The 23,193-nt window shown below is 48.2% G+C and overlaps 1 protein-coding gene across 1 annotated transcript in view; it reads right to left on the reverse strand.

Moving 5' to 3' along the window:
- Positions 1-3,349: 3,349 nt before the first annotated feature.
- Positions 3,350-23,193, reverse strand: part of AKAP10 (A-kinase anchoring protein 10) — a 39,082-nt gene continuing 19,238 nt past the window's right edge. Inside the window, exons 3-15 of the mRNA XM_056865151.1 lie at positions 21,390-21,572; positions 19,741-20,295; positions 15,538-15,636; positions 15,093-15,177; positions 14,385-14,508; positions 12,426-12,562; positions 10,526-10,670; positions 9,794-9,973; positions 7,819-7,928; positions 6,052-6,134; positions 5,165-5,217; positions 4,676-4,771; positions 3,350-3,433 (exon numbers count right to left, since the gene is read on the reverse strand). Of these exons, the coding sequence (XP_056721129.1) occupies positions 3,428-3,433; positions 4,676-4,771; positions 5,165-5,217; positions 6,052-6,134; positions 7,819-7,928; positions 9,794-9,973; positions 10,526-10,670; positions 12,426-12,562; positions 14,385-14,508; positions 15,093-15,177; positions 15,538-15,636; positions 19,741-20,295; positions 21,390-21,572 (1,856 nt within the window). The 3' untranslated portion in view covers positions 3,350-3,427. The remainder of the gene's footprint in view (positions 3,434-4,675; positions 4,772-5,164; positions 5,218-6,051; positions 6,135-7,818; positions 7,929-9,793; positions 9,974-10,525; positions 10,671-12,425; positions 12,563-14,384; positions 14,509-15,092; positions 15,178-15,537; positions 15,637-19,740; positions 20,296-21,389; positions 21,573-23,193) is intronic.

Below are 23,193 nucleotides of genomic sequence, written 5' to 3' on the forward strand. Positions count from 1 at the left end.
GCTGACTTTATACCAAGGCAGACTTATAGCCTATCCATTTATGCATACTAGCATAGGTCAAAGGAGCAAGAGGAGAAAGCAGTGGGGAGGGAAAGCAGCAGCAGGAGGGGGCCAAGGCAGTGGGAAGAGGGGGCGGCAGTTGCTTCTGGGGAACTGCCTTGGAACAAAGGATGAAGATCGGACCTCTTGCGTGCTGGAAACTGGGTGCCTGGGGCCACCGCACCTCTGCCACAGCATGAAGAGGGCACAGGGGTGGATGGGGACCTTAGAGCAGCCCTGTAGTAGCAAGCTGAGGGGAGCAGTCCCTGCAGAAGCTGCGTGCCTGAGCTTGCTGATGGTTGCTGGAGGTCCTCTAGGGCATAGGATCCTTCCTGGAATGTTAAAGGGCCAGATCAGACCTACCAGAGCTCCACTGGTCAGGGCTGGGGAGCACGTGTGTTGTACCCCTGGCAAACAACCTTTCTTCCTGTGCTACCTTTCTAGTTGCAGGGCATTTTTTTTAAGCCAGCGTGGTATATGGGTTAAGAATGGTGGTTTGGTGGACTCTGATCTGGAGAACCGGGTTTGATTCCCCACTCAAGTGGCGGACGCTAATCTGGTGAACTGGGTTTGTTTGCCCGCTCCTCCACATGAAGCCTGCTGGGTGACCTTGGGCTAGTCACAGCTCTGTCAGCCACACCTACCTCACAGGGTTTCTGTTGTGGGGAGGGGAAGGGAAGGTGATTGTAAGCTGGTTTGATTCTTCCTTAAGTGGTAGAGAAAGTCGGCATATAAAAACCAACTTTTTTTTTCTTAACTGCAAAAGGACATTCTAAACTGGACTCCCAACCCTTGAAGGAATGCCTTCTACCACCGCAGCCTTCTGCATGTGCGAACCACACTGAAGCTAGAAGCTGCTGCTACTTCTTGAGGCAGGGAATTCCAGAGTGCCCTGTCCTTTGCTTGAAGGAGGGGCTCTTGTTTGGCTGCTCTATTTCACTGGGCAATCCTGATTTAAAATATTAGGATGAAAAACAATTCCCCTGTCCCACCCACCACTCAACATTTCATAAGCCTCTCTCCCATCATTTGCTTCCCCACACTAACTCCACTCTTTCCCCCTTTCTCTGGCCTCCATATTCTTTCACGCTCCCTCCTCTGCAGCGGGGGCCCCTGGAGCCGGAAGCGCTGCCCCTCTTCTCAGTGCGCAAAAGAACACGTCTTCTTTTCTGCTCCGGATGTGCAATACCCCCTTTCAGAGGGAGTGACCCAAACTCTACACAGCATTCCAAATTCGACTGCATTTTATATATGTTATCGCTAGCCCATTTCTAGGGTTGCCAAACTTCAGGTACTAGCTGGAGATCTCCTGCTATTACAACTGATCTCCAGCCAATAGAGATCAGTTCACCTGGAGAAATGTTTGGCAATTGGACTCTCTGGCATTGAAGTCCCTCCCCTTCCCAAACCCCACCCTCCTCAGGCTCCGCCCCCCAAATTTCCAGGTATTTCCCAACCCAGAGCTGGCAACCTTACCTGTTTTCCAACAGTGGTGGGATATCAATCAAAACCTTCTCTCTGCCACTGCACGCACACACTGGATACTTTTAGGCAGCCTTGCTCCTCACAACTCCAAAAGCTCTTTTGTAGATAGGTGCAGTGAGTTCGAAATTTAGAACCTGTTTGCTCTCATCCGCATTTACAATTACCTCTATTAGAATTTTTCGGCTGGCCATTCACTGAGTTAGCAGCATTCTGGCCAAGACTGTGGGGATTTCCCAGTCCTGAATATCCCTTTTGATCTAGGAAAACCAACGGCAGCTCAGAACGAACAACGCCAAAAAATGAAAATATCCAAATCCATTTCTAGGCCCTGACCGGCGGCTCCCCCCAAAGCCTCCATTACCGCAGGAGGAGGTTCGGGAGACAAATTCACCGCTGCCGGTAGAGAGAAAAAAGCATAGTTTTCAGGCCTCTATCGGAAAAAATCACACAGGAAAATGACACAAATTTGTAATATTTATATATATATATATATACTTTTTCAATCAAAACACAATTAAATATGGTTTTAAGTACATGAATACTTGGGCATGAGACAATAAGGTGGTGGTACACAGTACCCAAAAACCGATACCCAGCTCTTTGCTTCTGGCAGACCGACGCCGAATGCCTTGCTAGGATCAAATATTGCCAACAGGGTGGGTGGCCACTTCATCCCCCGAGACTTGTCGAAATGCTGGAGAGAAATCAAGAGCAATTCTACAGGCGATTTGGGGTGCGGTGGGGTGGCTTTATTTCAATTTTTTTGCACAAGTCTTCAGGAAAAAAAAACCCCAAAAGCAAACAGGCATTTTTAAAAAAAACCTCCAAACAGGAAAAAAAGTTTCAAATAGAAATGAAAGGTGCAAGAGAAAACACGGAGTGGACTCCCACCTGGAGCGCTCTGGGCACTCCAGCAAATTATCTTCCCATTGCCGGGGGTGTTAGAAAAGTGGAAGTGCTGCTTCAAGTAGAGCGAAAATTGCTATCAGTCCCAAAAGGTTGCAAGGAATTCTATGGAAGGCAGCGGCTCAATGCTTTAAAAATGGCAATTAAAAACAATAATACGCCCACGAATAGAGACCCTTCCGGTTCAACAGGAGCCACTGGCCAGGCAAAAAAAAAAAAAGAGAGCCAGCCTGGGGGGGGGGGGGGCAGAGAGGGCAATTTCCTCCTGCCTGCATTTCAGCCCCTAGTGGCATCCGCCTGTTGCAGGATCAGCCCAGTGGGAGGCTGAACGTTTTAGAAGCCAGGAATGAACAAGACCTGAATACGGGCAGAAGTTAGGTTAATCGCCAGTCGCTCGCAACCAACTTCTTTTGAAACTTTAACACGAAACCCGGACAGTCCAGTTTGAGTGAGAGTTCAGAACACTTCAAGTAAGGAGGAACTCAAAACGGCTCCAGGATTTTCAGGACCAAGCACTGGCAACCGCTCCACCTTCTCCGATAGATTAAGGTGCCCAGTGCCTTTCTGGCTGTGAATTTTCTAAAAAAACCAAAAGTTGTAGCTAGGAACCTACGGTGAAAGGAAGATCCCCAACGGAGGCCAAGGTCCTGGTCCAACTTTTCAAAAACCACAAATAATCCTTCACAGACGGAGCTGGGAGGTCTGTTTGGCCAGTGGTATGTTTATTCACTTGGGGGGGGATGCAGTGTGTACGTAAAGAGGAAGCAAATTAAACTTGCGCTTAAAGAGAGAAGATCTGGGCTCCCCTCCCTACAATATTCCTTCTAAAGATGAGCGGGGGGGGGGGGGGAAATACATCAGCTGTTCAAAGTTAACAGTGCTTGGTTTCCACTGGCCATGGAAAAAGAGTTAACCAACTGGAGGAGGAGGCGGGTGAGAAACACAAGTCCGCCTCTCCAGAGGCAGAAATTTCCCTCTTGCTTCGGAATTTCGACGATCATAGCTAGAAAAAGCAAGGGGAAGACTGTTAACAAGAAAGAGGAAAGTCAGAGCCAAGCTGGCTAAAAAAGGCTCAGGGGGGAAGAGGGAACTCCCTAGTTTGTGCCCCCCCCCAAAGCAGGCAGCAGGTCAAAGAAGGCTCTTCACGTAAACAACTTCACATTTTGCAAAATAACTTGGAGCTCTGCTTGTTTGCCAAGGAGCTCATTTTGCCAACTGGCTGCTGGGGATCTCCCCCAAGCTTACATCTGGGCAAAGAAATGCATCCAGGTATTTTCAGCAGCATTTGCGAGCTCAAGACCCCAGCCGGAAATCAAGGCTCTCTAAAGAGAGGCATTAGAAGGGCTCAGCTAACCTTCTCTGCCTACAAAGTGTGTGTGTTGGGGTGGAGGTGGGGGGGGGGAAGAGACACAGGTGAAACACCTTACACACACCCTATACTATAAGGCAGAGGTTCTCAAACTTTTTGAGTCATGGAGCACTTCTCAGGAGAGAAATTAGTCACGGAGCACTAATTTTCACCTAGCACCTATATACTAAACCAAATGACAGTAGTATTTTTCTTTCCAAACTCTTAACAGAGCTCTAGGAGATGTTTCGCGGAGCACCAAGTGCTCCGTGGAGCACTGTTTGGAAACCTCTATGAGGAGTGGAGCAAAACCTCCCCGACCACTCCGCCCCTCCCCCCCCCGCCCCGGCTGTTACTGCTCCTTACAGAATCCTAGGATTACAAGGGAGCAGAAAGCTCTAATGTCTACCCTACTTTTTCTCAATATAATATAATATAATCTTCCTCGGAAGGTGGTGAGCTCTCCTTCCCTGGAGGTTTTTAAGCAGAGGCTAGATGGCCATCTGTCAGCAATGCTGATTCTATGACCTTAGGCAGATCATGAGAGGGAGGGCATCTTGGGCATCTTCTGGGTGTGGAGTAGGGGTCACTGAGAGTGTGTGTGTGGGGGAAGATAGTTTGGAATTTCCTGCATTGTGCAGGGGGTTGGACTAGATTACCCTGGTGGTCCCTTCCAACTCTATGATTCTATACATCGCATTGACCTCCAGGGTACCACAAGCTGACAGCAATGCAAAACCGTCCCTGCTTGCAGAATAGAGATCTTGTGCCAGCAAGCCAGGCTTCACACATGGAAGGACGTCATCACAATGCCACTAGCTGATCTGACCCCCCCTCAGCGAACCGACCTCTAGCCAGCTGTGAAATGGAGGCCTGCCCCGCTCCCTCCCCCATTACCTTGGTAACTTGTTCCACAGCTGGGCTGGGCTGGGCTTGCTGCATGACATCGTTGACTATCATCTTGGCTATTCTCCAGGCCATCTCTTCTTGGGCCTAAAGGAGACAAGGGGGCTGTCAGCAGAGGCGGCAGCTGAGCTCGAATAGACAAACTGAAGGGGTGGGGAGGGAGAGGGCGCGTGCACGCACACACAGAGCTGGCTGCGGCCACACACACACACACACACACACACACCATTGGCTGTGGCCTTGACACATCAGCCAGCAAATCTGGCCTCCAAACCGCTACAAAAAATTCCCAAATGGTGAACATCTGAATTTATGGAGTAGAATTAGGTGTCATTTGCAAAACCGATTCCAGCAATGGCTTTTGGGTGCCCTGAATTTCCTGGAGCCTGTGGAAATGCTCCTTCTCGCCAACATAAAACGGAGCTTAGAGTCAATGTCCTCTTTGGCTTCTGGGCTGGGGGCGAGAATAGGCAGGCCTACCTCATCCGTGTTTCCTTGCACCCATTTCTTCATCGCTTGTGAAAACATGGACCCTGGAGTGAGGGATCAGAGAGAGAAAGCCGTGTTAGCCAGAGGCTGCTGCTTCTTGGACCAGCAGGGCAATCTTCTGGGCACTGCCAACCAGAGAAGGGTTGTGATGGCCATTGATACGCATGGCTTCAGAGGGAACGGGCCCTAGATTTCCCATGGAGGATGAGACGCCTGCAGCCAAAGATCGGGCTTCTTCCTTCTACCAAGCATGCCTACGGCAGCCTTGCTCACTCTGACTTTCCCTGGCAACATGCCCTTCTCTCTGTCCAGGCAACTTTCTCCTGCCCTCCTTCACACTCAGTGCAGGCTTCCTCCTTGCCGAGGCCGTGCCTAGCTATGACCAGAGCGCAGGTACCCTTCTGTGGCGTTCAGGGCCCCTCGGCCACTCACTCAGTGCCAGAGACTTCATCTCCGCCACCGCCGACAAATGCCCTTAAGCATGTTATAGCCTTATCAGCCAGCTGCACAGCCTCCTTGTTCAGGGGCAGTCTATCAGGGATTTGGGATTAACGGACAGAACCCTGCTTGCACATGCGCGATCGGGGGAGCTACCTGGCTGTCCTCATCTAGCCGGCAAATCTTTACCAAGCATGGTTGTGAGGTGACCTCCTGCCTCCCATTTCACCCTGCCCTAAGTAATCTGCGAGCTCTTCCTAAGGCCTGTTCTACCCCCCTTCCCAAGCCATAAGGTGGCCTAACAATGGCCAAGTGTGGAGGCCTTTTAGGACAGACTGCAGGTGGGTAGGGGCTTGAGACAGGAAAGACCAGGAGAGAAGTCCACTCGGGCCAGGAGCCGCAACTCCTCAGCGAATGCTCAGGATGGGGTGGAAGACAACCTTTGGACTTCTTGATGTCGGGCTCCGGTTCGGACTCTCTGATGAACTGGCCCAGGTCGCTGACTCGCCCGAACGACATCTTCCTGCAGTGAGAGTCAGTGGATAAAGAGACCACCACCGAAAACAACCACCCCTCATAGCATGGGAAAGTTTCAGTAATGCGGTTGGAATCTGGAATCTGTAACGTGCTTGGAATCTGGAAGTTCCCCCTCCAGCTTTTAAGATGCTTGCTGAACACTTTTTTGGGAGGGGTTTTTTCTAACATCGGAGCTGCATAACAAAAATCCCTCCAAGGGCCAATTTATAGTGTTATTAACGGAAAAGAACTGCATTAGCCCAGAAAAACAATTTGAAAGGGTCAGTTAGAATGAACTGCAGAAAGCACTAAATTTATCTGCATCCTCTCCCTCCTTTCTCTCTTCTACTAGCTCCATACCCTGGATGAATGGTACAAGGGTTACCTCCTCTCTCTGCATCTCCATCTCCCACTGCCCACCTGTAGGTCTCTCTGCAACTCCACCCCCCTGATTATCTCCTCCATACCTCAAAGCGCTCCCCTTCTCTCCTACCCAGGGTTCACACCTTGCACTCTGCACAGCCCACAGTCCTCTCTCTGCTTTGTGCCCCAACCAGGTCCCTCCCCTCTGTTTTGCACTGTTCCTATTTTCCTCCTCGCCCTGACCCGCTGCTCCTCCAAGCCTTTTATTCTCCCAGCAATTTCACACACTGCGAAAATCTCTCTGAATCCAGGGAGAGAAGAAGAGTTGGTTTTTATATGCCGACTTTCTCTACCACTTAAGAATCAAATCGGCTTCCCTCCCCTCTCCACAACAGACACCCTGTGAGGTAGGTGGGGCTGAGAGAGCTCGAAGAGAACCCAAGGTGACTAACCCAAGGTCACCCAGCTGGCTTCATATGTAAGAGTGGGGAAACCAACCAAGTTCACCAGATTAGAGTCCACCGCTAGGATTGCCAGGTCCCTCTCTGCCACCGGTGGGAGGTTTTTGGGGCAGAGCCTGAGGAGGGCAGGGTTTGGGAAGGGACTTCAATGCCATAGAGTCCAATTGCCAAAGCGGCCATTTTCTCCATGGGAACTTATCTCTATCGGCTGGAGATCAGTTGTACTAGCAGGAGATCTCCAGCTAGTACTTGGAGGTTAGCAAACCACAAAAATAAAGCACTCCCATGCTAATACCATAAGGTTTGGAATTCAGCACAGAGACACTAGTACAAAGTAGACAAAATATTATTGTGTTTAAACATGCAATAAAGCATTGCACTTTGCTTTATTGCATGTTTAAACACAATAATATTTTGTCTACTTTGTACTAGTGTCTCTGTGCTGAGTACTTGGAGGTTGGCAACCCTATCCGCTGCTCATGTGGAACAGTGGGGAATCAAACCCAATTCTCCAGATTAGAGTCCACTGCTACATACCACTGCTCTTAACTACTATACCACTCTGTATGCTATTTCTCCACTCCGTATGGCCTTCTGGCCCCTCACTAAGTGAGGGAAGGGGAACAGCACCTGGCATTCCCTCAGGGGCCACAAACAGGGAGGGCCTTACATTGTGCAGCCACAATACTAGAAACATGGTGCTGGAAAAACCAGTGGAACTCATTGCAACCTGGGGGAAGTAACTGAGATGCCACAGGCCGCAGAGACCCAAACCCTCTCCCTAAGCCCAAGTTTCACTGCTGCTAGGGAGGGCAAAACACGCTTCCTTGTCCCACCCACTCGCACCACGCTCCAAAGGAACCTTACCCGGCATACGTCCGTTGATACAAGGACTCTGGATCCAGGCTGGCTGCATCCACAATTATTGCTTCATCAAAGTTTTTCAGGATTTTTATGTTAGCCATTTTGAGACTGGGCTGTAACAGAAATCCCAGGTTCAGGGGATAAGGAATAGAGAGAGAGAGAGGGCGCAGAACCTGAACACAGCTGATCTTTTAGTGCTTGCAATGGGAAGAACATTCAGTGTGAACACACGAAGCTGCCTTATACTGAATCAGACCTTTGGTCCATCAAGGTCAGTATTGTCTACTCAGACCAGCAGCGGCTCTCCAGGGTCTCAGGCAGAAGTCTTTCACATCACCTACTTGCCCGGTCCCTTTAACTGGAGATGCCGGGGATTGAACCTGGGACCTTCTGCATGCCAAGCAAATGTTCTACCAGTGAGCTACAGCCCTTCCCCACTGTGGTCCACTACTGAACAGCAGACCAATTCGTGGTGGACTTTTGCTACTGTAGACTGCACTGGCCACCTGTTGGCAGAAGATTCTTCAGCAAACAGCCACCAAACGCACCAGCAGCACCATCATTGGCGTGGCAGGCCACCTCTTGCCCGTACAAGCAGAGCACAGACCCTGCATGTTTTGTTTTGTTTTTGCTGTGAGCTTTGTCACAGGATTTTCTGGCGGCAGGGGACTGGCCCAGCCAGACCGCAGGCTCTGCCTGTTCCCTGGACTAAAATGTCCATCAGCATAACAGAACTTTTCTGCATCTCCTCTCCCACTGCAGCCCCCGATCTTCATTAAATGTGGATCCTGGGGGGACAAGAAACCCTGAAGAATGGGGTGGTGGCGGCAATGTGAAGTTCCTTTAACTGGAGATGCCGGGGATTGAACCTGGGACCATCTGCATGCCAAGCAGATGCTCTACCACTGAGCCAGAGCTCCTCCCCAGCCCCGTGTTTAGTGTAATGGGAGAAGCAAAGCAGTTTGCCAAAAGGAGGACTCCTGCTGATGATCTATCCAGTGACCCACAATGACCCTCAATATCTCCCTGAACCGTCACAGAGCCCCTTTACTCTATTCCCTGCCGTCAACTCCTCATTAACTGAACTCTCCTTGCTTCTCAAATCCAGAGGATCTAGTCCATTACATTTCATCATGCCTGTTGTATGTGAAATCTAAGCCAAATTCTTAGATGGGTTATTGAAAAGTGTAAACTTTACCTCTGAATCTGAAAAATTGATTTTATTATCAGACACTGGTCTATATGTTACCTATAGAATGTCAGTATTTGCCCAGGCTATAAAGAAAATAAGAGCTAAAGAGGTTTTAAAGAGAGTAACTGTTTAGAAATTTTTTAGAGAGAACAATTTTTTTTTAGTTTAAAATTATCTATATTCTATGGTAAATTTCTGTCAACTGTTGTTTTTACCGGTACCATTACTAATGTTTAATTTCTAACTATTAATGCTGTTATTCCACAAAATTTTTAGAAAACTGTAAGGTTATTTTGTAACAGTTGATGGCTATACAGGTAAATTTACTCTACTCCTTGCTTCTCCCCCTGCCACTTCATTGTTGATCACCAAGAAGAAGAAGAGTTGGTTTTATATGCTGACTTTCTTTACCATTTAAGGAAGAATCAAACCGGCTTACAATCATCTTCCCTTCCCCTCCCCACAACAGACACACTGTGAGATAGGTGGGGCTGAGAGAGCTCTAAGAGAGCTGTGACTAGCCCAAGGACACCCAGCTGGCTTCATGTGTAGGAGAGGGGAAACCAACCTGGTCCACCAGATTAGGTTCCACCATTCATGTGGAGGAGTGTGGAATCGAACCCGGTTCTCCAGATCAGAGTCCACCGCTCCAAACCACTACACCACGCTGGCCAGAGCAACTAGCTATGGTGTAGGAGAAGGAGGGCAAGCTCTGAAAGGAGAACCCATCAGGCCGAGTGGCCCCAGGCAGCCTCGTGCAACGGGGCTGAGCAAGTGGCCTCGCACCTGGGAAGAGGAAGCGCTGTCTGTGGCGCCGGAGTGAGAGTCGTGGTCGGGAGTGCTGCTGGGGCAGTGACCAGTCGGCGCACCACCTCCGCTGGCAAACTCGTCTCCTCGCACCGAGTGGATGAGGTCATTCAAGTATTTGTAATAAAGGTTGCTGGACAGGAAGCCGGGCAGGAACACCTGGAGAGAGGCAGGGGAGAGAAAGGATGCAAAATCGTACCGGGGGAGGGGGCTGCCTGTGGAGACCCAGCACGGTGGCAGCGGGCAGAGGGCAGGACCAGGACTGGGGAGGCCAAATCCTCGCTCAGCCGTAAAGCTTCCTTTGGGCCTTGCCACCTAACCTAACTATAAAATGCTTTTGGGGGGGGGTGTATGTGTGGGGGGAGACACTGTGTTGGCCACTCTGAGCTGCTTGAAGAAGTGTGAAAAAAAGTGATAGATGGAGGGGGGGGAAGAGTGATCACAACAAAGACACTAAATAAGGCGGAAAAGGACCGCAACTGTTGGTTAGCATGCCCCTTTCAAGAGAAAAGAAACCTCCGTAGTGATAGGGAGGCTCCCCCGCCCCCAATCTATAATCTGACTCACTTCAGAGATCATCCAGAGGCCTTTGTTAGCGACCAAAGGAGCAAACAGCTATTTTAAAAGAGTTGCCAGCTTATTTAGTTTTCCCTGGGGTGGGTAGCAAGGCGGGGGGGGGGGGGGAGATAGGGAAACGGTCCCCGGCCCCACCTTCTCCATCGTGGTCCAGGCTTGTCGTAACGGAGTGGTGAAACAGTTTGGGAGAGGCCCACCTTCCCTGCAGATATTGGATTCTATTTCCAGTCGTACGGAGTCATCGAAACCAAGAGGGTGGGTGGCTTGGAGGGAGAAGTACCTGCAGCAGCACAAAGGAAGAACGGGAAGAAGAAGAAGAGTTGGTTTTTATATGCCAGCTTTCTCTACTACCTAAGGAAGAATCAAACTGGCTTACAATCACTTTCCCTTCCACTCCCCACAGCAGACACCCTGTGAGGTAGGTGGGGCTGAGAGAGCTCGAAGAGAGATGTGACTAGCCCAAGGTCACCCAGCTGGCTTCGTGTGGAGGAGTGGCAAAACCAACCCGGTTCACCAGATTAGCGTCCCCCGCTCATGTGGAAGAGTGGGGAATCAAACCCAGTTCTCCAGATTAGAGTCCACCGCTCCAAATCACTGCTTTTAACCACTACACCATGCTGGGGGGAACCAACATAAGTCAGAAGCAGGCGCAGAGGCCCCATCTGATCCCCTGAGCTTGCCTTTATTAAAATCTCAGGGGGTTGTGCCACTCAGAGGAGGGTGGCTGGCAGAAGCAGGAGAAGATCAGGACTTCCATCTTTCCATCGGCTACCCTGCCAGCAACATCTCTTTCAGAAGAACCTCGGAGAGGCACTGACAAGTTTACCTATTCTTGCTTCTCCACCCCACTCCCCCGCGCCCCATTTGCACAATTATCCCTTTGGCCCTGGGGGACTTAACCAGGCATGGCCTGAAAGCCACAGAGGCAAAGGACTGGCCCCCTTAAAGCAAAAACATGCATGCTGACATTCTCAGGAAGATGAATCAATGTTGTGTCCCAATTTCAGGCCACCAGTCCTGGTTTCACCCCAAGGAATGCTGGGAACTATGGTTCTTGGAAAGAAGGGGAGAGGTATCTGAAAACTCTCAGCATCCCCAGTCAAAGGACTGTAACTTCCAGGGTTCTCTGGAGGTGCCGTCAAGTCACAGCTGAATCATGGCGACCCCGGCGAGGTTTTCACTGTTTGGCATTTTTTTGTTGACTGTAAAAAGCGTGATCTCGCCAGAGATAAATGGATCACAGTGTACATCCAGAGATGGAGGCATGCCCTAAAGCAAGAGATAGTTGCAAGCAATGCTCTTGGCTGATACTGATCCAAAGGTAACCCTTGCTGTAGCAAAAATTTTCTCCACGGTTTTTAACGATACTTCCTTTCAGCTGTACTCCTCAGATTTTGTATTTCTGTACATTTGGTTATTTCTGTATTATTGAATTTGTTTTACTCATGGTCCACAAACATAAAGAACAGAATAAACACACATGAACACATGAAGCTGTCCTTATACTGAATCAGACCCTTGGTCCATCAAAGTCAGTATTGTCTACTCAGACCAGCAGCGGCTCTCCAGGGTCTCAGGCAGGGTCTCACATCACTTACCTGCCTAGTCCCTTTAACTGGAGATGCCAGGGATTGAACCTGGGACCTTCTGCATGCCAAGCAGATGCTCTACCACTGAGCCACAGCCCCTCCCCAAAAAAACTACAGGGGAAGGAAAGTGTGGGATACATGCTAGTCAAGTACACATGAACACATGAAGCTGCCTTATACTCAATCAGACCCTTGGTCCATCACAGTCAGTATTGTCTACTCAGACCGGCAGCGGCTCTCCAGGGTCTCAGGAAAGGGTCTTTCACACTGCCTACCTGCCTCCTTTTAACTGGAGATGCCAGGGATTGAACCTGGGACCTTCTGCATGCCAAGTAGATTGCTGTAGCTCTGAGCTACGGCCCCTCCCCATAGGAAAGGATAAAGGTGCTGAGTGTTGATGAAAGCAGCGGGGGGTGGGGGGAGGAGACAAAGGAAAAGTGACTCACTTATCGTATAAAATCATAGCGTCATTCTGAGCCTCCTGCCCATCGTACTGGCCCTTCTTGGCAGCCAGCTGAGACTGGAAGTTATCTGCTGCCAACCAGAACTGCAAGATATTAACTGCATCTTCTTTCTCCATGTACTGGAAAGCAAAATTAGAAAAGAGATTGAGAGGTTTTTCTTCAGCGCTTCCCGAGGAGTCTGAAGAACCTATTGGGGTAAAATAATGTTATGTAGAAATATATTTATTTTCGGGCACTTCTACCAGGGTTAAAAACATTAGAAATGATAAAACAAAGCACAATGGCAACTGTTAAGGTTGATAAACTTAAACCACACAGACAATACGCGTTTCAGCCAACTGGCCTTCATCAGTGGTCAGATACAATCCCATATAATGCATAAAATTATAGAAGCCCAGGTATGTGGGTAGGGGTGTATATCAATTTTCAAATTTGAAAGTCCACTAAGGTGGAATACCTGCAATTTATTCTACTCTGGGCTATATTAGTCTCCCATACAGAGTGTGCACGCTAGTATCAGCTTTTGGTTTTTCAGGCGGGGTCTCCCCCCCCTTTTTTTGTTTATGAACCTATTGGGGGGCACTTGCCATTTTCAAGGAAAGTTACTGATTCACACAGCGCATAATTTGATTGTAGAACTAATCATAAATTGTCATCTGCACGACGGTCCTCGTAAGAAAACAATTTTACCCTTGATTGATAAAATGAAATCTAGCTAAGAATCCTCCGTTTGCCAGTTTTTAATGAATGATTCTATTCCTGAAGTCACTTCAAAGGTGGCGGAATTTCTGGTGGAAGCTGTCAAGACTAGGACCAAAGTTTAAATTATATTTAAATTGGAAATGAATGGACAGAGAATTTTGTGCACTGCTATGTTTCTGACTATATGCCAATAAAGGTTGATTGATTGATTGTGGAACTCACTGCCATAGGACAGAAAGATGGCCAAGCTGGTTTTTTAAAGAAGACTGGACCACTTTGAGAAGGACAGATCATGATGGGAAAATAGAACCTCCATGTTCAAAGGCAGTATTCCTCTGAATTATAGTTTGCTAGGGAAGGAGATATTCTTGCCTTTAGGCTTCTGCTGGTGGGCTTTCTGGGGCACCTGGTTGACCACTGTGAGAAACAAGATGGTAGACAGGTTGGACCCTGGGTCTGATCCAGCAGGGCTCACCTGATGTTATCTTCCAAGGCCAGGGCCACAGGAGATCATGGGATGGCTACCAAACTACTGAATATCACGCTTTGCCAGAGACAGCCCGTGCAGCTCTCAGGAGGATCGCCTACCACATTGCATCCAGAAACACAGGAAGTGTTGTAGAAACTGGACACCCACAGAACCCGCTAGAGATGCTGCCAGACAGGTGAGGCACTCTCAGGGAAGATAAATCCCGTAGGGAAGGGGAAGGAGGAGAAAAAACCCAACGTTTTCTCATTAGAAGCTTAACCCACGAAGAGAACGTCTTTACTGCAAATATCCCCGGCAGCTCTCCAGAACCTTTTGAGCTGCTACTTCTCAGCCACGTATTTGAAATGGCTGCTTCTCAGCAGGGTTTGTCTGGTGGCAAGAATTCAGCACTTTTCTATTTCTGGCAGTTTTCACAACTTTGCTTGCAAGCCTACAAAAATCCCACCGTGGGTGCAGGGTGGCGGCAGGTGTTAGGAAATGCAGCATCCTCAATCTCGATATGATTTTTTGGTGCTGGGGGTTGGTGAGAGAAGAGAGTGAATGTGTATGTTTGGGAACCACCGATCTACCAGAGGGTGGTGCCCTCATGAAGAACTCTGCCTGGGACAGACGCTCCCTCAGGCTTAGTACCACTTCTGTAAAATGGGAAGAAGGGTTTTCTTCCTCCCTTGGGAAGACAAACCCACTCTGCTTAAAGTTTCCCCCACCTCTTTAACTTGAACACAGAGTAGGAAAAGGAAGCCCCTTACCTCAGAGAAGTAGAAGAGTGCAGATTCACAGAAGAGAATATCAGCCAGATAAACAGTCCCACTGGTCAGCACCTCGATCTGGTATTTACAAAAATGGTGACTGCGCAGAAATTCACTAAAGTGCCTGCATGGGGGACAGAAAAGTTTTCCAGAAAGGAAAAACAATTTGAGGGGATCCTCCTCCCTTTCCCACTCAGAATTGCACTGAGAGGAGAGCCAGCAGAGAGGGCCTTGTACTTGGGGCACAGCTACATGCCCGGATTTAAGAAGAAGAGCTGGTTTTTATATCCCGATTTTCTCTACCTTTAAGGAGACTCAAAACGGCTCACAATCTCCTTTCCTTCCTCTACCCACAACAGGCACCTTGTGAGGTCGGTGGGGCTGAGACAGTTCGGAAAGAACTGTGACTGGCCCAAGGTCATCCAGCTGGCTTCTTGTGGAGGAGTGGGGAAACCAAACCGGTTCTCCAGATTAGAGTCTGCTGCTAATGTCGGAGGAGTGGAGAATCAAACCTGGTTCTCCAGATTAGAGTCCACCGCTCTTAACCGCTACACCACGCTGGCTCTGAGCTATCAAGAGTATCCTTGAGAGGGGACAGGAATTACTAAACAGGCATGCAAGTTTAGTGGCAACAGGCCAGAGTGAGTCAAGTGATACTGCCTGATCGCCTCCGATATCACCCTCCCAAACCCAAGGGATTCAACTTACTCTTGTTCCATAGCATTAAACACTATCAATTGTGCCACGACGAAGCAATTGGGGTCCACCTGTCCGTCTTCCCCACAAATCTTTGCTGTAAAGGCACCAGATCATGAGAGGCGGTTAGCGCGAAGAGACCGCGAAATAAATATGTAAATACGTAGCAGCAACCAATGGGGAGAGGAGCAAAAAAAGTGGCTGCTTTGAAAGGGGGGAGGAGAAGGAGAATGGGATCCCCTAGTCTCAGGGCATATGCAAAGCGCAGATCCCAAACTGCTTGAAATCCACCCAATGGTCATGGCTTTCCCCAGATAATTCCAGGGAGGGGAGAGGGAGGGGAGGTCAGCTGCTGTTCTGCTACTGCTGACTGCCGACATCCCAAAAGGGTAACAGAGGAAATCCCTGGGGGAAATGACATTTTGTGCACTTGGAAAAGCCAGGCTTCCCCACTTACCCACTATGTCGTTCCTCATCAACTCTGTAATTGGTATTGGTTTAGCAGCATCTGGAGAAATATATTTGGTAAAAATAGTAACTGCATCCTGTTCTATACCTAGAACGAGAGAGAGAGAGAAGTGGAGACATGAATGCGGAGCCCAGTTGGGTGACATGATAAGAAATGAGAAACAAATAAGTTCCCAAGTAGCAAGCTTTTTGAAAAACAAGAAGAGATCTTGGTTCTTGGGCTGTGTGCAGCGAGAAGGCTTTTTTTTTTTTTTAAAGAAAGGAAATTACCTGAGCCAACAACCCCTGAGGGGAGGAAGTGCGTGGGGGTGGAAGGGACCACACACCTCCCCAAGAGGATTTGATGATTCTAGAACGGCGGCCCTGCCCCTCCTCCAGCCTGCATGACAAACTGCTTTGGAAAGCGCATGGACTCTCCTCATGCCTTTTATTGAATGCTCACAGACCAATCAGTCGTGAGCATAGGAAAAAGGTACATTAGAAAATAACATAATTATTAAATATACTGACAAGTATAAAAATTACATTTTCAACTTCCATAAAACGTCATTAAGATCATAAATATATATAATTGTACAATTTAAAATTTAGGAGTATTACGGTATTTAATGCCACAGATATAAATTTTGCAATTGCCAGAGTCACGTTTGCGTCAGTGTCTACTAGCGGGTTGACTACAAGTTCCCGTTTTTCCATAGAAATCCATTTTTTCTCGGGCCGCATTATACTTTTTACAACTGATGAAAAAGTGCCAGATGGTATCTAGCTCCCTTGATTTGCAGTCACAAAGCCGCTCAAAAAAAGGTACCCCTTTGAATTTCCCTGTTAGTTCCCCTAAAGGCAAGGCATGCGGGGCCTCTCAAGAGCTGCTGGTGATCTCCTTCCCTACCCTGACCAAGCCCCTGTATGGGTGGCTGAAGGGAAAACACATCTCTTCTCTCCACACACACCCCCCCGCCGCTGTTACCCTCCTTTCCATCTTCCTGCCCACCCTCTGGATCACATGCCAGAACTACAAACTCCTTGGGGCAGGATTTATTGTATTTTTCCTCTTGTTACTCTGCAGCAATGTGCCATGCACCTTGGTGAGCCTGCATAAATCACAGGAAATGGGTGGGGGGGAGAGCAGCTGTTCAGAAAGAAGGGTCAGATCCCCTAGATGAAGAAGAGTTGGTTTTTATATGCCGACTTTCTCTGCCACTTAAGGCAAACCAGCTTACAATCACCTTCCCTTCCCCTCCACACAAGGTCACCCAGCTAGCTTCATGTGTGGGAGTGGGGAAACCAATCCGGTTCACCAAATTAGTGTCCGCCGCTCATGTGCAGGAGGGGGGATTCGAACCTGGTTCTCCAGATCAGAGTCCACCGCTCCAAACCACTGCTCTTAACCACTACACCACGCTGAATGCACCTCTTTATAGCTTAAGAACTGGGAAGGTGTGAAGAAAAACAGCATTGCTTACCTGTAACTGTTGTTCATCAAGTGGTCTTCTTTGCAGGAACAAATGTGGCCTGCACATGTGCAGTTCCCATGTGGGACTGCATAGAGACCACGACGATGAACAGCAGAGACAAAAAGCCACCAAAAGGGAATGGATAGAAGCAGGACAGAGAGGGGCTGGTTTGGACAGCACTTCAGAAATGAGCTCCAGCTCTTGAAAGTGAAAACAAAAATGGGAAGAAGAGATCGCTTAACACGGCCTTGCGACAGGGCATCTGATACATATATTGCAAGAATCCTGTTATGCAAACTGTAAAGATGCACCACCTTCTCTTTCACGTCAGCATACTGCACACTGGCCTTCCCCGCTGCCCAAGGCAGCCTCCCCCTCTTCAAGGAACCCAACCCCCTCCACTTGGCTCTAGGATCAGGAGATAAACAAAAAAGGAGGAAAAAAAGAAGAGTTGGTTTTTATATGCTGACTTTCTCTACCACTTAAGGAAGAATCAAACCGGCTTACAATCACCTTCCCTTCCCCTCCCCACAACAGACACCCTGTGAGGTAGGTGGGGCTGAGAGAGCGTGACTAGCCCAAGGTCATCCAGCTGGCTTCATGTGGAGGAGTGGGGAATCAAACCCAGTTCTCCAGATCAGAGTCCACCCCTCCAAACCACCGCTCTTAACTACTACACCATGCTGGCTCTGCACCAAAAGCTGGGTACTCAAAGGTTGGGTGGAGAAAGGTAAAATAATGCCATGTAGAAATATACTTATTTCAGGGCGTTTATATCAGGGTTAAAAACATTGAACACATGAAGCCGCCTCACACTGAATCGGACCCTCGGTCCATCAAAGTCAGTATTGTCTACTCAGACCTGCAGCGGCTCTCCAGGGTCTCAGGCAGCACCTCCTAAGCACAATAGCAACTATTAATGTTGATACACTTAAACCACACACCATAAGCGTTTCAGCCAACTGGCCTTCATCAGTGGTCAGAAACAATCCCATATAATGCATACACAAACAATATACAAATGTATCAAAATATATAAACAGAACTATAAAAGTCCAGGTGTGTGTGTAGGGGTGTGTATCAATTTTCAAATCTGAAAGCCCACTAAGGTGGAATACCTGCAAGTTCTACTCTGGGCTAGATCAGTCTCCCATACAGACTGTGCATGCTAGTATCAACCTGATAAAAACGGTCTAGGATCAGGAGAGCCATAAAAAAAGAGCTTGAATAAGCAGCCTTCAGTGGACCTGAACCAATCAGAGCATTCCAGCTGCAGCCGCCAAAGCCCACCCATCTCTTAGTTCAGTGGCTCAGGAGCCACATGCAGTTCTCCAACATGCCACCTGTGGTGCTTCTGAATGCTGTTCACCAGCGTGGCATCCACCATGTGTTTCGGCAAAGCGGCCACGGCCATCACCCAGTGGGGCTTGTGGTTGGCAGGTGATCCCCACCTTGAAACACCTGCCACTAGAGGATGGGTTAAGCTGTGAGTCTCTCTGAGTAGCAGGCTCCGTGCAAGAGATAGAAATAAAGGATAAAAAATGAAGTACAATTTAAAAAAAGAAAACTGTGACTATTTGGGGCACTCCCAAACACACAGCAAGGGCGTTCATTTCCCCCCTCCATTTCAGTGAAGAAGAAACAGTTCTGCCCAGAAACTTCCAGCCCTGTTTCCGAGCATTTAAGGCCAGGATCCAAAGAACGGCTTAAGGCTCACACCAGGGGCTTGTGGTTGAAGGTTTTATTTTATACTCTTGTCGCTGAATTCCTCACAGTCAATTCATATCACAAATTGCTTTTGAAACTCCCTGTGTTGTGTTGTGTTTGAAGGGGGGAATTGCTCAAAGCCCCCATTGGGTTTACGCAACTAACTGCAAGGTTCTTTGAATCCCGGCTTTCGTCTTCCAGCCATCGGTCCCTTCCACGTGCACAGAGAACGGAGCAGGATTCCAGTTCTGCTCTGAACAGAGGGAAATTCTGCAGTGCAAAAAGCACCCAGGCTGCATGACAAAAGTTCTGAACTGCCCTCTGAAGGGACATTTAGTAATAAACCAAGAAGAGTTGGTTTTTATATGCCGACTCTCTCTACCACTTCAGGAAGAATCAAACCAGCTTACAATCACCTTCCCCTCCTCACAACAGACATCCAGTGAGGTAGGTGAGGCTAAGAGAGTTTGGAGAGAACTGTGACTAGCCCAAGGTCACCCAGCTGGCTTCATGTGGAGGAGTGGGGAAACCAACCCAGTTCACCAGATTAGAGTCTGCTGCTCATGTGGAGGCGTGGGGAATCAATCCCGGTTCTCCAGATCAGAGACCACCGCTCCAAACCACTGCTCTTAACCACTACACCAGACTGGCTCCCCAACATTATCATCAATTGTATGAATTACAATTGTATGTATTACTAAAGGAAAATCTTGACTTTAAAGTTGGCCCTCTTTGCAACTGAAACCACCAATTTAAAAAAAAAAAATCCTGATCACAATCCATTCGCCAGGCAGCAAATATGGAGGCAGAATTTCTCCGGAAGCATGCACAACAGAGTAAGGATATTGGAAAGAGGCCCCCTTGGTCCAATGCAGCAAGGCTGTTCTTAGGCCATTGGCTCTCCTGCATTCTACTACGGGCATGAGCAGCAAGGTACTTCCTCAAATGAGAAAACCATTTTACATGATCGTGAAATGAGTCAGTCTTTTCTGTTAGGGCTGTGTGAGCCAGGAAGCAAAGTCAGCGCTTACCTTTCATGAGTTTTCCTGACAAGTCCTTGAGCACAAAGGAGGGGCTGTTTCTGGTGGACATGGAGGCTTTGGAAGAGTCTTGAGGTTCATCTGGAATGGAACAGTACTCTGCCTCAGACACTCCAAGCCGGAGCCGCTGTTTGCCGCCTTCCGGACAAAGCAGCAAACGGTTCTGAAGGCTGAAAGTTCGGCCATTCAGTTCAGCAGCTGACGGCGTGATAGAGAAAGGCCCAGCTGGGCCCCAATCCTCCAGCCGTTCGTCGAGCAGCTCGGAGGGAGAAGACGCAGAGTTTTCATGCTGTTTGACAGAAGGGGAAACCGGCTCGGCCAATGAGCTGTGTTTGACAGTGTTCAGGCTGTGTGCTCTTATGCGTGACCATGTGGTGGAGTGAAAACTCTCAGCCTCCAGCCAGAATCTGACCAGGTGCTCCATTCGACGCAGTTCCATAAACTGGATAAAATATGGAAGGGCAATGCTGTCCCGAAGGACTTGTTCTAATGTCTTTGAAAGGCTGGATTTGGTCTCTTGAGCCCGATAGTCCAGGCAGGATCGGCCTAAAGGAAGAGAAAAGGAAACTGGAATTTGCCCGCATTGTCAGTGGCAAGATTTGTTTCAGTCCTTATATCCCTCCAACACTAGATATATGCTGCTCAAGATCAATTGATCAAGGAGCTTCTAAGGGATAAAAGGAAAGGAAAGGAATTTGCCCGCTGGGGGAAAAGCTGTACAGTGCAGTTAACGCCATCAGGACCCTCCATTGTTGGCTTAGCTCAGATGTTAGGGCTGACATCATGTTATTCCTTTTTTACAGCTGATTCACCACCAGACAGCCAATTAATTGATCACATTTAAATGCTGGTTTTATAATATGTGCATATCCACCCAATAGATAATTTAAAAGTTGCCAAAGCCCCACAGGAGAAGCCTTTTTGAGATGCAGGAAGTGTGAGATAACGTACAAGTGATTTTGCAAAATCTAGCACTCGGCATCAGACACAAACTAGGCCAACATTAACATTTCCTTTTCCCGTACACGATTACAGAAATACACTTCAGAAAATAAACAGGCCACCTTTGCTGATTAAAGCCAGATCAATTCAAGTTACACTGATCTGCCAAGCAAAACTGGCAAATGCAGGAAGATGCCCCCCGTTACCAATGGAAGGGAGGGTCCCACCAAACCAACGCAGAGGAGAGAGCAATGCTTACCTTTACTTTAATGATAATAGCCAATTCAGCCCTGTACAATCTCACACTAAGATCAAAATTTAAAAGGAACTATATATATAAAAACAGATATCTAGATAAACAATAAAAAAACTATTGTTTGACTGACTGAGATAAAAACTTGGCAACTGCCAATGTAGTATTAAAACCCACCCCTGCTAAAAGAAATCTCAAATTATGCAGTTCGCAAACAGAATCCCAGATAAAAGGCTTTATCCATCTGTCTCTAGCTTCGTTGAGCAGGTCGCAGCTAAACAAGGAATACTGAAGAGTGTCTATTTGGCCAGAACCACATTGGCATACTCTCTCACAGTACAGTACCCTATTTAAACAACCCGTTAACTCCCCTGATGGAATGGCATTCAGTCTAGCCAACATAAATAATTGTCTGTATTGTGGGATTGTTAAGAGCAATGTTTACCAAGGTCTCCAAAGTGAGCAGCCTCCATGTGGCTGGGCTGCTTCTTAAGAGCTGCCGTGCGGCTGCTGGAGGAGTCCATGTTGGCCGAGATGGCATTGATGGCCACATGGCTTGGTCCGGCAGCCTCCAGCAACGCACTGTTCCTGGTGCTTCTCTGTGGGGAATGTACAGGTATCGCAGGTGCTGCAAGAAACAAGGAAACGAGACATGGTTTTTGTCAGCGCCGAAGGGCCTATCCAAACACCTTTCACTTGTTTAAACACATACAACTAAGAAGAGGAAGAAGAGTAGGAAGAGGGAGAAGAGGAAGAGTAGGAAGAAGAAGAGTTGGTTTTATATGCCATCTCTGTCTACCACTTAAGGAAGAATCAAACCGGCTTACAACCACCTTCCCTTCCCTCCCCACAACAGACACCCTGTGATGTGGGTGGGGCTAAGAGAGCTCTAAGTGAGCTGTGACTAGCCCAAGGTCACCCAGCAGGCTTCGTGTGTAGGAGTGGGGAAACAAATCCAGTTCACCAGATTAGTATCTGCCGCTCATGCGGAGGAGCGGGGAATCAAACCTGGTTCTCCAGATCAGAGTCCTCCGCTCCAAACCACTTCTCTTAACCACTACACCACGCTGGCTCCCTAAGCATACATGACCCGGTTTCTTAAATGTAGACCTTGGAGTAAGAGATGCTTCTTGAGTGGAACACTTCACTGTTTATCCAGGGATGGTCACTGTAGGCATTTTCAGGAACTATGTAAGGACATAGAGCTGCCTTAAGTGGACCCAGACTACTGATCCATCTAGCTCACACCTGCCTACTCTGACTGGCAGCTGCTCTCCAGTGTCTTGGACAAAGAAACATCTTTCCCAATAGTTGCGACTAGATCTTTTAATTGGGAGAAGCTGGGGACAGAACCTGGGCCTTCTACATGTCGAGCAGATGCTCTACGACTAAGCTACAGTCTATTCTCTGGTCCAGGGGCTGAAACTGTCATTTTCTGTACAAACTGCCATCTGCCATGCACAAGTGATTAGGCTTCATGATTACATTGCCACCTTCTAGGAATAAAGGGCATTATAAAATTCAAGCAGGATATTTATTTATGCGCTACATCGATTTCAGGTAGCCAGCTCAGCCTTCCATCCTTCCGAGGTCGGTGAAATGTAGCTTGCTGTGGGTAAAGGGAAGATGACTGGGGAAGGCACTGGCAAACCACCCCGCAAACAAAGTCTGCCTTGGAAACGTCGGGATGTGACGTCACCCCATGGGTCAGGAATGACCCGGTGCTTGCACAGGGGACCTTTACCTTTACCTTACCTTTACATCAATATATCTCCCATCTGCCAATGCAGTCAAGGTGACATGCAACAGAAAATACTAACAGATGGTGTTACTACTCTGAAGATGCCTGCCACAGTTGCTGGCGAAACGTCAGGAAAGAAAATTCCAAGACCACGGTTACACAGCCCGGATAACCTACAAGAACCAACTAACAGATGGGTTAAAAAAGCTGGGTAAAAGGATTTTTTTTTTAAATGCACATGTTTATAATGGAATGACTAGGTGGAACAGTCACTACTATAACGTTAAGGAAAGTACCTTCACATTACCTTGAGAGTAATGTGGTACCAGCGTGGTACAGTGGCTAAGAGCAGCGGACTCTAATCTGGAGAACTGGGTTTGTTTCCCCGCTCCTCTACATGAAGCCTGATGGGTGACCTTGGGCCAGTCACAGTCCCTCAGCCCATGTGGAGGCAGACAATGGCAAACCATCTCTGAACATCTCTTGCCTTGAAAACCCTATGGGGTTG

Source organism: Euleptes europaea, chromosome 19, assembly GCF_029931775.1.
Source record: "Euleptes europaea isolate rEulEur1 chromosome 19, rEulEur1.hap1, whole genome shotgun sequence".
Classification (NCBI taxonomy): domain Eukaryota; kingdom Metazoa; phylum Chordata; class Lepidosauria; order Squamata; family Sphaerodactylidae; genus Euleptes; species Euleptes europaea.